The 14,573-nt window shown below is 49.3% G+C and overlaps 6 protein-coding genes across 7 annotated transcripts; 2 read left to right on the plus strand and 4 right to left on the minus strand.

Moving 5' to 3' along the window:
• Nucleotides 1-20: 20 nt before the first annotated feature.
• On the plus strand, nucleotides 21-1,658 carry DFL_002230 (uncharacterized protein; the record flags this gene model as incomplete). The annotated part of the gene is made up of 3 exons (XM_067630986.1): nucleotides 21-189; nucleotides 243-542; nucleotides 610-1,658. The coding sequence occupies 3 exons, from the start codon at nucleotides 21-23 to the stop codon at nucleotides 1,656-1,658; spliced, it is 1,518 nt and encodes a 505-aa protein (XP_067493575.1).
• Nucleotides 1,659-2,118: 460 nt separating this feature from the next.
• Nucleotides 2,119-2,886, plus strand: DFL_002231 (uncharacterized protein; the record flags this gene model as incomplete). The annotated part of the gene is made up of 4 exons (XM_067630987.1): nucleotides 2,119-2,253; nucleotides 2,330-2,425; nucleotides 2,485-2,769; nucleotides 2,848-2,886. 4 exons carry the CDS (start codon nucleotides 2,119-2,121, stop codon nucleotides 2,884-2,886), a joined length of 555 nt encoding a protein of 184 aa, XP_067493576.1.
• A 552-nt stretch (nucleotides 2,887-3,438) lies between these two features.
• On the minus strand, nucleotides 3,439-4,059 carry DFL_002232 (uncharacterized protein; the record flags this gene model as incomplete). Its single annotated transcript, XM_067630988.1, has 2 exons — nucleotides 3,439-3,818; nucleotides 3,906-4,059. The coding sequence occupies 2 exons, from the start codon at nucleotides 4,057-4,059 to the stop codon at nucleotides 3,439-3,441; spliced, it is 534 nt and encodes a 177-aa protein (XP_067493577.1).
• Nucleotides 4,060-6,634: 2,575 nt separating this feature from the next.
• On the minus strand, nucleotides 6,635-8,112 carry DFL_002233 (uncharacterized protein; the record flags this gene model as incomplete). Its single annotated transcript, XM_067630989.1, has 2 exons — nucleotides 6,635-6,757; nucleotides 6,829-8,112. 2 exons carry the CDS (start codon nucleotides 8,110-8,112, stop codon nucleotides 6,635-6,637), a joined length of 1,407 nt encoding a protein of 468 aa, XP_067493578.1.
• A 1,363-nt stretch (nucleotides 8,113-9,475) lies between these two features.
• DFL_002234 (uncharacterized protein) lies at nucleotides 9,476-10,477 on the minus strand (the record flags this gene model as incomplete). The annotated part of the gene is made up of 1 exon (XM_067630990.1): nucleotides 9,476-10,477. The coding sequence occupies one exon, from the start codon at nucleotides 10,475-10,477 to the stop codon at nucleotides 9,476-9,478; it is 1,002 nt and encodes a 333-aa protein (XP_067493579.1).
• A 210-nt stretch (nucleotides 10,478-10,687) lies between these two features.
• Nucleotides 10,688-14,094, minus strand: DFL_002235 (uncharacterized protein; the record flags this gene model as incomplete). 2 transcript variants are annotated; one of them, XM_067630992.1, is made up of 4 exons in its annotated part: nucleotides 10,688-10,894; nucleotides 11,113-11,153; nucleotides 11,260-13,798; nucleotides 13,864-14,094. In XM_067630992.1, 4 exons carry the CDS (start codon nucleotides 14,092-14,094, stop codon nucleotides 10,688-10,690), a joined length of 3,018 nt encoding a protein of 1,005 aa, XP_067493581.1. The 2 variants fall into 2 exon arrangements, with proteins under 2 accessions (XP_067493581.1, XP_067493580.1); XM_067630991.1 differs by lacking the exon at nucleotides 11,113-11,153 and adding an exon at nucleotides 10,954-11,019 and having other exon boundaries at nucleotides 10,878-10,894; nucleotides 11,167-13,798.
• Between the last annotated feature and the right edge of the window lie 479 nt (nucleotides 14,095-14,573).

Consider the following 14,573-nt stretch of genomic DNA (forward strand, 5'->3'; position numbering starts at 1 on the left):
AAAAACGAATCAGAATCACCATGAGCACCGGGCCCTCCCGTTCGCAGCCCCGTCGCCCCATTAACCTCCCCAACCCCCCTCCTCCCTCTTCAACCTCTCACCGTCGCCGCCACTCTCTACCCCCGGCAAACAAGCTAGCCTCAATTCTCTCCTTCTTCTCAAACACAAACGCCTCAGAGGATCCCCTCCGTCTCACCGGCGAAAGACCCTCCCGTGCTCGCACCCAAACTTCTTCTTCCCAGAAACAGACGTCTTCCTCTTCCGTCTCCGGTCGTCGTCGCAACCGTCGGAACTCAAAGTCCAAATATTCCTCCTCTTCTCCCCCACCACCGCTTCCTGCTGCTCCTCCTCTTCCGGCTCCTTCGACCGCGGCCGTCGCGAAACCCGTTGTCACCCAACCCGTGCTGGTCCGCGCCTACTCCCCCGTCCAGAGAGTACCGTGACAACCACCATACCCGAAGTCGACGAGTCGGAGCGTGTACCCCTCCCCGCTATCACCGAGTTCTCCTTCAATGGCATCCTCAAGGCCATCGACCCCAAAGGTATTTCTATCTCCCTTCCAATCCAATCCAATCCAATCCCATCTCGTCTAACTCCGATACGATAAAGTAACCCGCACCCTCGAAACGATAACCCACCTCTCGACGACCTACCGTTCGAACCTAACCCACGAAACCGACCTCCTGATAACCCACCAAAAATCCATCGAATCCCAAATCCTCCTCGCCGAGCGCCTATCCACCCAAGTTTTAAAAACCACCACCACCCGTTCCGACCGTTTGAAATCCGAAGCACCCTTCAAAAATGGCCTGGCAGTCGAAGATCTCGCCCAAAGCGCCGAAACAGCTTACGCTGCAATCGAAAATATCATAGCTACGTTGGAAGCTATCGATGAAATGCTACCGGAGGAAGAAAGATTGGGGAAGTGGGATTCGGTGCATAAACGGCATTTTCCGTACACGCATTCCTTGCTGGTTGCTAAGACGGCCGATACGACGGTCAGAAGGATCGGAGGGAACGGGATGCAGATGGGGAGCAGTGTTGCCGTTTCGTCGCCGTTGAGTCCCCGGATGACCAGCTCCAATAGCTTTTCCAACAACCACGCGTTGATGGGTGATACCGCTACGGATGGAGGGGGAAGTTGGTTGATCAGACGGAGGAGGGAAGGCAGCAATGCCGGTCTTCCGTCCAATCTGCCGTATTTAAGCCCCAACGGCCCGCCCATGACGGCCGAAGAAAGAAGATTATCTTCACCACCCGCTCTGTTACTCAGAACCGTCCATCCCGGCGCCGCATCGATCAGGAGCAGCAGCGCCAAGGACGTAGCGGTCCCACAAGTTGCAAGCCCCAGTCCCTATCACGTTCGCAGGCAAAGCCTTGTGACCAACATACCCGTCAGGGAAAGGGATAGCTTGAGCGTAGCTAGTAATGCGGGAGGGAGCACCAGAAGCAGCTTTAGCTTTAAAAATCTACTCTGGGGAGGAGGATGGAAGAAAGGTGCCGGCAGCGGGAAGAGTGTCGGAGGGAGTAGCGTGGCAGGCAGCGAGAATGGAGAAACGGCAGAGGATAAGCTGAGGAGGATTATTCAGGAGCAGACGAGGAAGAGGCTGATGTTGGATAAGAAGGGAGCCGGGCTGTCGAGTAGTTTGCCCATGTAGTCTTTAAGCCTTTCGTTCGTGTTTTGGGTGAGACGGAGAATAAATTGATATTGATGATACGAAGCATACGCGCATGGTTTGGATATGGGAAAGGGATACGATATTACAACGGAGGGTGTCAGCGTGTTCGGCAGGTGGATTTCTGCTTTTCTATTGTTTCTTAGCGGGAGCGTGTACAAAGTATCTTCTATTCATATTTTCTATTCACTTTTTTTCTCCCAAGGTGATCGTTCTACAGATGACAAGTGAAATAATGGCGACAAGCGCATTGTCTTGGTGGTTCGGTCTTATCGATAGAGGCGACTTTTTTTTTACTAAGAGCTACTTAAATTGGCGACCCAAAATTCGTTAAACTCGGCCGCCCGAACTTTTTTTCCTGGCCACAAAAACCCTTCTCGCCGGCTGTCTTTAAAGATCTTTTCGGCCCATACGATCGACCTCCCTCGAACAAATAACAACCATGGCTTTTCCAAGCGGTGGTATGCCGGGCATGGGTCCCTTCGGACGACCCGCTGGCGGTGGAGGAGGTGGAGCAGCAGCTCCGGACTTTAACAGTCTGAGTCCTGAGCAGCAGCAGATGGTCATGGTCAAGCAGGTTGGTAGTCAACTACCACTTTTTTTTTTTCTCCTCGGACGATTGAGGTAAAACTCTAACATGAGATGGGAGGTAGATGCAAGCAGCGATGGAATCGTGTCCCGTGAAAACCGTGATTTCAGGCGGTATGGGATTCGCCCTCGGTGGAGTGTTCGGTCTCTTCATGGCTTCGGTACTCCCTCCCTCCCCCCTACCACCCTCTCCGACCCACTGACGAAATATCAAATACAGATGTCCTACGACACAATGTACACCACAAACACCAAACTCTCCGACCTCCCCTGGCGACAACAAGTAAAAGCCGGATTCAAAGACATGGGATCCCGATCGTGGGGTTCGGCGAAAGGGTTCGGGATGGTCGGGGCGTTATTCGCGGGTACGGAATGTGTGATTGAGAGCTACAGGGCGAAGAACGATTTGGTCAATCCGGTGCTGGCGGGGTGTGCCACCGGTGGGATTTTGGGAGCCAGCGGGGGGCCGACGGCCAGCGCCATGGGGTGTGCGGGTTTTGCTGCTGTAAGTTTATTATACATGCCCTTCTTTTTTTCTCTCTCTTAAAGACCGGAGGTGCTGATGGAGGTTGGGGGTGTGTAGTTCAGCACTGCGATTGAGTATTACATGAGGCATGGTTAGATGAGGAGATTGTTTTCGGAACCCAGAAGACGAAATGCGACGACACCGATAGATACCGGTTTTACGACACCGAGCCCGAACCGAATATACGACTCGAAGGCGGCTAGGAGGATCACCCAAGTATTCGAAAAGGACTCGGTCAACCGAGAAAGGAACCGGTATCGACTGCATCGGACGCCCATCCGACGCTTCATTTCAACTGTACATTCTTACATCTATTTCCCAAACAATAGGCGGATTCGACAGCGCGATCCCCGGGGGAATGGCGTTACATTTCTGTCATATAAAGTCACCAGGTTATTTTGGTGCCGGAGTACATTTTGCTTTTTCGCATATCGTTTTGCGGCGTACTACCTACATCTTTGTCCCTCTAGATCTCTCCTCATAACCGGACGAGTTTTTGTATCGGTTTCTTCTTTCCGTTTTGTACATAGATAGAAAAGTGCGAAGCGGGTTTGTATATATCTATCATGAACCACCGGATACATTTCCCATTAACCTAAAACGATCCCCCCGATCCATCCCCGGTGTGCTATTATCAAAACCTTCTCCCTACCTCCTCCCAACCAACCCCACAACCGGCATGACAACCCTCCTCGCAAACCACGGCGCAGCCCACACGCTTCCCAGAACCCTAACCGGCATCAACGCCTTGACCACCGCCCACGCAATCGCCAAATCCATAACCCCCCTCCCATCGATCCACCCTTCCAACCCCTTCTTTTCGATATACTTCTTAAACCTCGTATACCCCGTTTCTATCCATTCCACGGGGAGGAGGTCGGCGGGGTTCCAGGATGTTAGGTTGAAGACGGCGAAGAGGGTGAAGAGCGGGATTACGGCGGTTAGTTCGTGGAGGATGAGGAAGGAGGTTAGGTGGGACGTCGGGTGGGTCAGGAGGGGGCGGGTGTAGGGGTGGAGGTATTTGGGGACTTTTTTTTTTTTTTTTGAAAAAAAAAAAGTTAGTTACTTTGCATTGCGGTTGTATTTTTGTAGACGACTTGTAAAGGGAGGCTTACGTTTTGAGATTATGCGGTCCGCACGTGATTGTTTTAGCGGTGATGACGGCGGAGGGGTTGTTAGACGGCGGAAAGGAACTTTTGGTTTTGTAAAGCGGGGGGAGAGAATTGGGAATCGGGGTTTCGGACGTAGGAAGCGTCCAGGTGGAAACATCTTCGGATCGACCTTGAAGTCGACAACGGACGTCGACGGCGAAGAAAGTTATCTCGAATCGTAAACAGATTGTTGGATTCTGGCAGCCAAGTCGCGTTGTCCCATAGCGGCGAGCAATCCCGACCAGCTCATTCCCTTCGAAAAGTCAAACGAAAAGCTGGAAAAAAGATACGACCCAATAAACCGGATTTAGCTTACCCTTGGGACGCCGGCGGGGAAGACAGCCTGCGGTCGAATGATAGGATCTCAAGACCCGCCTCGCACACCCTCATTCCTTCGCCAATATCCCCTCTTCAAAGCCTGGTTGGCTGTAAATCATGCCGCCAAGCCTAACCCGCCCAGGGTCATATATACTAGCAAACTTTCTGGTGCAATTCTGCATGCATGCGGTCCTCGGGCTGGCAACAAAAGCACCTGCGAGCTCTGTTTTTTTTTTGGCTCATGGAGGACCGATTCATTCTATACGGACTGCTGTGGGTTCTTCGTTTTCTTTTTTACTCTGCCGGAGAGGTGTTAAAATTGGGTGGTCTGAGATTCTTCTATGCAATGTCCGACTTGATTTATGTACTACAGTTTCCGGATTCGAGGCGGCTGATGGGGAGAGAAGGCCGAATGGAAACGCCTTGGAAGTCCTGGCGTGAGCTGGGAACGAGCGAGTGAGGGGAAGGAAGCCCATGACCTAGTCATCGCCTTGGTACATAAACAGCTGCTGGGACCCTGCCTGAACCCGAAGAGGTGGTTCTTGGAGACGGATTTTCATTCCCTCCCGAAAGCGATAGCTCGTGATCTTTATTGATTATTTAAGATCTACGACCGTCCGATATCTACCATTATACCATACGGTGATAACTCTTTATTTTACCATTCCGGAAAGGCATCGGATTGCCGGTGTATCGCCAACGGCGGGAGGGGAGGCTTGGGGACGGTACTAAAACCCGGCCCGGGAGGCATCAAAGCTTAGCTTCGACTTGACACGATAACCACTGACTTCGGAGCTGCCTCCCTCGAATCTGTCATCCGTACGAACTCTTCCCGAACCCCGATCAATCAATATCCAGACCCTCCTCTATAGCTGCGTGGCAAAAGACTTTCACTCGACCTTCCAGCGACGGAGAGATGTCCCATCAGCCATACCCTAGACGCCCCTTCTAAACCATAACAATGACCGCCCTTCTCCTCTCAAGTATACGACCTCCTCATATCGATCACCTATCCACCAAATCATCCCTTTCCAACGTCGACCCTCCTCCCAACTCTTCAAAACCTCATCCTAAGCTCCGTGGCTTCGGAATGGAGGCCATGGAATGGGATGACGTTGGATAACAACCCCTTACTCTAACCCTCTGCTCGAAAGGCAAGGATGAGGATGTGCAGTCTGGTGCGCGAGACATATATACACTTTTTACATTTCTTTCTAAGCCTAAATTCTTCCTCTTTTTTTCCTTTTTTTTATAAAAAACTAAAATAAACCCCCATATTCCCCTTCGATAAACCATTTTTTGTTTGTTTTTGGCGTCTCACTGGATACCATTATGTCATTTTTTAAACACCCGTTTTTTTTGGTTTAGCGTAGCTGGTATAGGATTACGTATACAGCATATAAACTATATAGCGGGCATAGCTAAGCGTTCATTTCTTTCTCTTTGTTTTGCCACGAGAGGGTTTTGGTTGATCAAGTTTTTGAATGTCATCTTCCTTCTCCCTTTTTTTTGTCGTGTTGAAAGATCGGAAGGGTCAATGCAACGGACTCGGGATTACCAATTATATTTTTTATCTTCCTTTCGAACTCCAACTAGGTATCTCGGTTTAAACGTCGCCTGTGTGAATGTAACCCGAATGTTGCATTTCGGATATAAACTGCGTTGGGCCACATCCCACGTGCGCGGCGCGAGATGCCTCTGGCTCACGGCCACGGTCCGAATAGTCTCATAGGGTTCTTCGAGATCATCAGCTCTTCGGACCTGCGTCTGTTATATTATTCCAAATATTTGAGTGCCAGCATTCCATCCTAGAGTTTCCGAAATTGTTCGTAGTGCTGCTCGATACAGGTATTTGGATTCGACTTCAAGGCTGTGGCACTCACCACAGTAGCTTTGAGGCGCAATAGCTTGTAAAAAATGACGTCTGGGTACGAGACCATGAAAAATTGAACCCGGAAGATTGGGTGGCTGGTCAGCAGCGACATTCAAGAGGAGTGCCGAGCAGATAGATACGGAGCTGAGGTAAAGAGGTAGTAAGACTCTCGCCCCGGTATCCTAGACTTGACGACTTTCCCGGGCATGGCGATCACAGTCTTCAGTCTTCAGTTCGGGTCATATGCCCTTGGTTAAGAAGCGGTCTTTGGATCTTTGATTGATGCCATTGGTTTGGGATTCGGTCGCATCTTACTAGTTGTTAAAGAGGTGTGTGTGTGAAAAAAAGTCCAGCTTGTGATCAACCTGATATTTACAATCTCTCGAAACTATTACGATTTCATAGAAGTGCCAAAGGTCCCGAAACTCCATGCGCCTCAACATGCACCGTTATCTAGAAAATGCAAAAACCCAGAGCTCCAAAGCAACAATGCGATACCGTACTAATTAAAGAACTCTCCCTTGATAGGGTGTACCAAAGCCGTCGGCCAGCACGCATCAGGATTCTTTCTCGCTTTATACCACTGATCCCAAAACGGCTGCGAGTGCGGGTTCACAAAGAAATACTATAATCTCGGATTAATCCCTGTCTGAGACCTTTTTTTACAGAACTTTCCTTGGGGATCGAAGTACTTACGGTGCACCCGGTAGCAGCCTTTTCGTACTGCACGGTCCTTGGATCGTTCTTTCCTAGCTCCTCAAGTTTCAACGAGTGTCTCCCCGATGGTGTTTTCTTCGGACAATACAACGGATGTTGATAAAAGAACGTCGTCAAGCTTTCTTTATAAGCCACCGTCGGGGGGAAATATTCGTAATAGCAATTGACACCGTTTGCGTTATATTCATTCAACTTCTCAATCAGCCGTCTGGACCAACCCCACATCGGTCCGATGGAGCTACGTAGATCCTCACGTCCTCCGAAATCTTTGATACATTTATCATCCAGCCATAACCATTTCTCCCTGGGTCGTTTGAGAGCTTCGAAAGTTACCAGATCGGGTGTTTCCGGCATATCCTGGTCGGGTTCTTGGCGCTCTCGATGGGATTTGTATTCTTCGTCGATATCGGTGAGAAACTCGTCCCAGCGGCCGATCAAACGGACGTCCGATTCGATGGAGTAAATGAAATCGTATTGTTTGTTATTTGCAACGAACATCTGCAGCGGGAGATGATTGTGTTCCATGATATTTTTGAACGGTGCGGTGCCATTTAACCAATTCTTCACGTCCTTTGTGGAAAACGTTCGAGTGAGGTTTCGGAATTCCTTCGGTACGTGGCCTTTTATCCATTTCCTGCTTTCGGGAGATGATAAATCGCTATGTATGAGGAAAAAGACATCATAATTTGCCAACCCCGCTTCGAGAACCACAGCGCGTGCGTGGAGGTTGAATTCTTTCTTCCACCGTTGACCGGTTGAGAGACGGACGATGAAGGCGCGGGTATTGGTCGGTTTATTGTTATTGGAAATGAGGTCTAGAATTCCCGGCGATGGGGAGACGTAGGGCTTGAAGCGGGCAGCGTAGGACCAGCAATCTTTTCGAACTGGCGGGCGACCGACGGACTGCCATTTTGTGATGTTTTTAACACCGGTAAGGATTAAACTGTCACCGTCACGAATGCTGACTCGCTCGATATCGGGTGTAGGTGGGTTGAAAATGCTAGGGATCGGGGGAAGGGTGGGTTTGCCTTCGTTGATGGATTCGAAGTTCGTCTGTGGTGGTTTGGGAACTACGGCTGCGGTGGTTGAGCTTTCGGTGGATACGAAATCCGGTCTACCCGGTAAATAGAATTTTATGGCGAGAAAGAAAACAAGAACGAAGAATGTTCCGGCTGTTATAGTAATAATGTTTCGTAATCGGTTTATTGGTGATCCCCTCGCCGTTACCGGCGGGGGAAATTTCTCGGGCAGTGACATATGCATCGTGTGGTTGTTAAAGAAAGAACAAGCCTTCCTCTCACGCGCGGGAAAAAAAAAGAGTGCCAAAACAATTATAAAAGTGACAGGAGAAGGGAAAACGGAGGATGTGGCATCATATCTTTGTACATAGTTCGCAGAGAGCGAAAAATAGATTGAAGGAAAGTAGTCTGTTGGAACTTGCAACATTGGTTGCGTGACACGACTGCAGTAATATATGAGGAGGACAAGAATTTCAAGACGAAACTCCTGTATTCTTGTGCCACCGGGACTCTCGAAGGCACGGGTTGGGCGATTAAATTACCTGCTTCGTGGGGTGTGCTGGTGAAATGTTGGATTGGATGTTTTGCGGCGAGGCCATGCCGTAGACACCCCCTGCGTTGGATTTGTGGTATTTTCGTAACAGTTAATTAATTCCAATGTTGCGATCAATGATGCCTTCTTTTTTTCTCTTTCTGAATAAAACTCATCCAAAAATATACTATAGAATTATTCCATCTCAAAATACTTTTGCATGGATCTCAAGTCCTCCTGCATGCGAAAGAATTGTATTGTATGCAATGAACCGAGCCGCTCTTATCCCTGCTGCGTAGTAATCCGCATCTCGGGTTATCTTTCGTGCATCCGGTGCCGTAAGCGAATACCACTCCACCTTTATCAGGCCCGAGTTCCTACTGCGCCGCGCTTCTGCGTGTTCTTGGACAGGGTCTGTCATGTGGGGACCCCCTCGTGAGATCCAATCAAACACATGGTGAGAGGCCCTAGAATTCGAAGCGCCCTGCAGAGACGATGTGATACCGTGTTCTAAATGGGTATACAATGGATATTGTTTATTATTACCATGGAGCATGAAGCCTCTTGTATAATTTACCTAGGTAGGGAGGATGGCGCATGAACATATGAGCGCGAGAACGGGGCGTATCGCACTTGGCGATAGAGCAATTAAACTTGACCGGCTTCTTTGGTTTCCAGAACCGCCCTCGGGTCTTCGTACTCGGATCTTCGGAATCTCTTATTGGCCCCTCCGCGGTCGGTTTTTGTTTCTCATATATAACACCGAGTAATTAATTACCGATAACTTTGCCATCTAAGATTGAATTCATGAAAGCTTTGTCGTATGGATCAAGCTATCGAAAATCTACTGGATACGAGGCGCGCCGCATATCGGGTTACGATTATTTAGAGATACGAAATGCCCGTGGTTTATGATTATATCCAATACCAAGTTGAGATTAAAGAGGTGTCTAATATATAAACCGGGTAGGTAGTCACCAGAGTAGTTACAAAGAAAGCGCTACAACTAGACTAGATACAGCATAGATAGCTTTGGTTCCACGGAAAATGGAAAGCTGAAAATCTCGTTCAGCGTTCATAGCTTGATCAAAATCTTCCCGGTCGAGCGGCCAAGCTTCTCAAACACCTTTTGATAATCATCCAATGGAAACACGCTATCAATCACCATCCTGGCCTTCCCTTCTTCGAACAACCTACCGACGTGTAGCAGATCGGTCCCTCTCGGCTCCATGATGAAGAAGTAGTTCGTAACATCCTTAGCGTTGCAGCCTTCGGGCTTTCTAGGCTCCGTGGGTTCCACGATAGATAGAATCTTCCCTCCATCTTTCACGCAGTTCCATGATTGTGCCAGCGACTCTCCGCCCTTGCAATCGATAACCAAATCCACTTTTCGGCCCTCGTCCTCCGCAATCCAATCATCAAGGCTTTGTTTTTTGTAGTCAACAACCTCGGTAGCTCCGAGTTCCTTGACGAGATCCACATTTGGGGTCCCGCAAACTCCAACAATGCCGCCAACACCAGCTTCTCTGGCAAGTTGGAGCAACCAAACACCAACTCCACCGCTCGCGGCTATCACGAGAATTCTTTTTGCGGCATTTGCCTTTCGTCCTTGTTCGCCTGCGTCGAATCCGGCAAGGCCACCTTGGTCGAAAAGTGCTTGGACGGCGGTAATAGCACTCAGTGGAACACTAGCAGCTTCTACGGGATCAAGCGACTTTGGCCGGAACGCAAGCTCCTCCGTATATGCAACTGTATAATCCCGCGCATTGCCGGAATGGGAAACAGCCGTACGGCCCCAAATTTCAGATCCCACGGGGAAGGGAGAATTCGCAGGAGCCTGCACAACGACTCCTGAAAGGTCGTAACAGGGGACGATTTTTGGGTCTTTCCCGTAATAGCTTAGGGCGAAAGAAGGCCAAAGAAGTTCGCCCGCGCAAGGAGAGGTGGCGTAGACCTTGACTAGGTGCTCATTGGAATCCGGGGTAATAGTGGGGAGTGGAACGGTGGTGAGTATGACCTCGGCCTTACTCGGGTCGGGTTGGGAGAGGGTACGAATAGTTGATGGAAGGCTAGACATGGTAATCTCGGTGATCAGGATAGCTTTGAGGCTGTGTTTTAAAGGATTTCGTGGTGGTTATATATTAAGATTTAAACCATTGATGGTAATGAAGTGAAAACCGCCTCTAGCGGGTATCGAACTGCTCTTATATACACATGCCCTTGAAGTCATTAACATTATGGTAACGCTGTTGTGACTTGAACCCGCAATTGAAACCTGCAATCCGGCCTATTTTCGTGAAGCTGCCTGTTCCGCGTTGAAGACGTTCGAGGCTTCAAGCAGCTTTAGGCTAGGGCTGCCCATCGACGCTTGGTGCTGACGGTCGATGCCTATGGTAGGTACGAAAAGTCGAAAGTTGATGAGTTTTTTCGGGAGATTCGGAGAAAGCTTTACGAAATTATAACGACATCTCGACGGGTTAAGCCGCTTGGTAAGCTGAGTAAACCATTAAATTAGCGTCACGGTGTAACTCAACGCATATGCATGCGGCTTACTCGACCGAGATGTTGGAATATGACGCTCTAACTGCATGAGGCGAGCTCCATGATCCCGGTCATCGGCTGGCTAGCCAATCGAATTTGGCATGGTGCACTCCCGCGTTCCGAATCTTGATGAATAATATGGAAACTCTAGAACACAAACGTTAAACTCACCTCAACGTCCATAGGGGCGCCTGTCCCACGGGCGCGGGGATCTATCCCTCCGACCATATCTTTCTAGCAGCGCCTTCATTGCCGACGCAGCGGTGGCGGAGGCAAAATCCTGCCAATTCTTGTTCTTATGGCTATCACAGTAGTCACAGACTCCCTTGATGATGATACAGGATAAGTTGTCCCATACACCAGCGCCCTCCATTTCAAAAGCAATAATGTTATCCTCCTTTGCGATTCTGTCGCGTTCTTGGCTGGACCGCATGACTGTGTCTCCAGATCCTACAGTTCCAATATGCACGTACGGTTGCTGTATCTCGCCCGCTAGTCCGGTAAAGTTAAGCTTCTCCTCTAGCCTTTTTCGACGCACGAGGTGTTTCTCGTCGCAGAGAAGCTCACTGCATGCAGCACCCGTCATAGCCCTGTCGCAGGTGTCGTCTGCATCTGCATGGCAATGATTGCAAGCATCGCAGTTAAAAGAAGGATGGTGCTTATGTCGGTACGAGGATTCGAAAAGCTTATCCTTGTCTGCCCCTGGATAGTCGTATTTGCCCCTAAGCTTCCGGCGCCTCTGAGCTCTCCCCTGGAGCTCTTCTAGGTGATGCAAGGTCCGCCGTTCCAAAAATTCCGAACCATCGTTTGTACTTAACGCCGCTAGCAGGCCACGGACATCGGCATTTGCTCTCCCGAGGGATTCACTAAAATTGTTCTTGCGTTGGAATTTGTTGGTGTACCGTCTTCCAAAGTCGTATTGTACAATGGATCCGCTTATGATAACATCTCCGAGTATTATTTCCTGGCCGTTGTAGAATGGTACGCCACCGCAGATTCCAACAATGAGGGCGATTTCAATTCCTCGAAAACTGGATCGGAAACCGGAGGCAACACTGGCAGCGTTCGCCTTTCCCATTCCTGGGAGAAGTGCAAGGACCACATTATATCTACCAATCCTTCCGGTTCTGTAAGTATTCTGATCCTCTGGTGCCCTTCCGTATCCATCGCCATCGTCGTCCCAAAATTGGTCGATAAGGAGAGCGACTGCATCATATTCTGGCCTAACAGCACATATGATCGCAATCTCAAAGTCGTCGCGACTCTCGGGTCTTTCGACGGACCAGGAGCTTCGGCTTTCAGATATACAGGAATCCGGTGTGTGAGAGCGAGTTTCTGGGGGGATATTCGGCCAGGCACATTCTCTGGTTGCATTTTCATCCGCCAGTGACATTGTGATGTTGGGTTTCGCTGATGGGCTCATTTCAACTCGGGCGGCCGAATATTCGAAAGAAGAACGACGGCTTGAATCACTTTGACATGTAACATTGCGACGTTTTTGATGCGGTTGTACCTCGATCTCAGAGCCACCATCATCAACAGCCTGAAGCATTGGTTCCTCGCCGTCTGAAGGACCGGAAAGCTTCAGGAGATGCTTTAATGGGAAAACGATTTCCCTGTAGATGATGTCTCGTCTCATGTTAATTCCGTCCTTCGGGTTGTCCTCGTCGAAGGGCGCCTCCTTGAAAAGCTTCCCATCTAAGCACTTTTTGATCACCTCCTTATAGATGACATTGCAATCTAAAGCCGCCCCGAGGGTAAGATTCCAGGCATACTTGTAGTACTCCTTTATTTTTGCGAGCCCGTAGGGCTCTTGGTTCTGTTCATCGTAGGGCCGGCCCTGGATGATTTCAATGAGCAGAATCGCAAGGGCGAGGATATTTGGATAACGATGAAGTAGAATCCCGTCCGGAAAATATTCTGGGGTTTCTTTTTTCTCATCGCCGAATCCCGGGTGATAGTACGGACTGTAAGAGGCGATTTTTGACTTGCGTATCGACTGTTGCTCTTCCAAGAATTGGATGTCATTGTGGGTCCACGGCCGCCTCATCCAATCCGAACCGTAGTACTGCCATACTGACTTTGCGAGTACATATGCCAGATAAAACTTTTCCTTCGTCGTCATCTTATTCCCAATTTTGTATAAAATGTTCGTGAGAGAAAGGCTCTGTACAAGCTTTACATTCCTAATCGGACGGCCAGTAAACTCGCAAGTCCTTAGTACAGGGTCGGCACTTTCGAAGACAAGATTGAAACGGATACAGTAGCCTATTTTTGCATTGAGATGCCGGCAAAACTCTCCGAGGGACAGCTCTACACCTTCCACCTGCACAGGTAGCTTTTTGGCTTTCTGTCCTTTCTTCTTCTGAGGCCGATTTCTTGATACCATTAACATCGTTTCGTGCCATATTTCGCAATCCGGGGAGCTGCGGTCGTAGGCAGGAGATGCAGGAAACAGGACTTCAAATGGGATCTGCGCTCCCTCGTGCTCCTCAATAGAATCTAACCTCAACTTTGCAGATTTTAGATGTTGCAAAGGACATCCACAAATAGTATGCATATCGAGCATAACGTATAGGGCCTCATTGACGTGCTGAGGGTAGCCGGGGACGTTGTCCTTCTTGCTATCTGGAGAAGAATCCAGACCCATATCTTCTGAGGTAAAGTCTTTGACCGTCTGAATTTGCTCTAAGACGGTCAATAGAGCCTCGAATTCGTGACTTCTTGAAAAAAATTCCTTCAGGCCGCGATGTACGTCGACGCTTGAACTCTTAAGAGCCCTCGCAAGACCTTTCCGTTTAGCGACGGCAATTCCATATAATGTTGGGTGACCATTCGCCCCTGTATTTTTTGGCCACTGGTTCAAACCCCTTCTCTTAGCGGTTCAGACGCATAAAATATGGCACAGATCGATGTACTAACCATACACGCCTTTTCAAGTATATCGAGTGAGGCTTCGATCTTAGCCTCGAATACAGTCGCCTGGCGGCTGGATAGTGTTGTGACATCTTTTAGGATAATAATGTAAAGTAAACTTCCGAGTTTCCCAAATCCACGATTCTTCGTTTCGACAGCCAACTTGAGCGCGACTTCGCTGATTGTCGGAAAGGCCTCTTGGGCAAGTTCAAGCGGTGTGAAATCCCCTGTCACCATTGTGGAACGATGTCAACAGGCGTGCTTGCCCCTAGTCACCTTAACTATAGGGCGCGCCCTTTGCCGCCGTAAATCTCGTGCCAAGGGTACCGAATCACCGAGAAAATTTGGCCAGACGGAGGAAGTGTCGAAAACATATCGAAGTTGAAGATGGATTGTTCGGGGAGCCGGATCGATATCCTCGACCATGGCTGTGCGGGGCTTCATGCAGTGTTCTGTTCTGTATGCAAGAGGAACTCACAGCCTTGCATACCCTGCCGCTTCAGAACCGCGTCCATCCTACCCCCACCGCGGGGCACTATTTCAAATATTAATATATTTCGGTTTCGAAGCTTCGCTCATCGCCAGCCTCACGCCGCGTACGACAAACCTAGGCCTATATTGATTCATTGGAATAGCAGGGGATTTTGATTCTGTGATTTAGACGCCCCCAACTTCAGTAATTCTTCAACGCATACATGTAAAACTTGGCCTTCCTC

The sequence above is a fragment of the Arthrobotrys flagrans genome, assembly GCF_004000055.1.
Source record: "Arthrobotrys flagrans strain CBS H-5679 chromosome Unknown unitig_3, whole genome shotgun sequence".
Lineage (NCBI taxonomy): Eukaryota > Fungi > Ascomycota > Orbiliomycetes > Orbiliales > Orbiliaceae > Arthrobotrys > Arthrobotrys flagrans.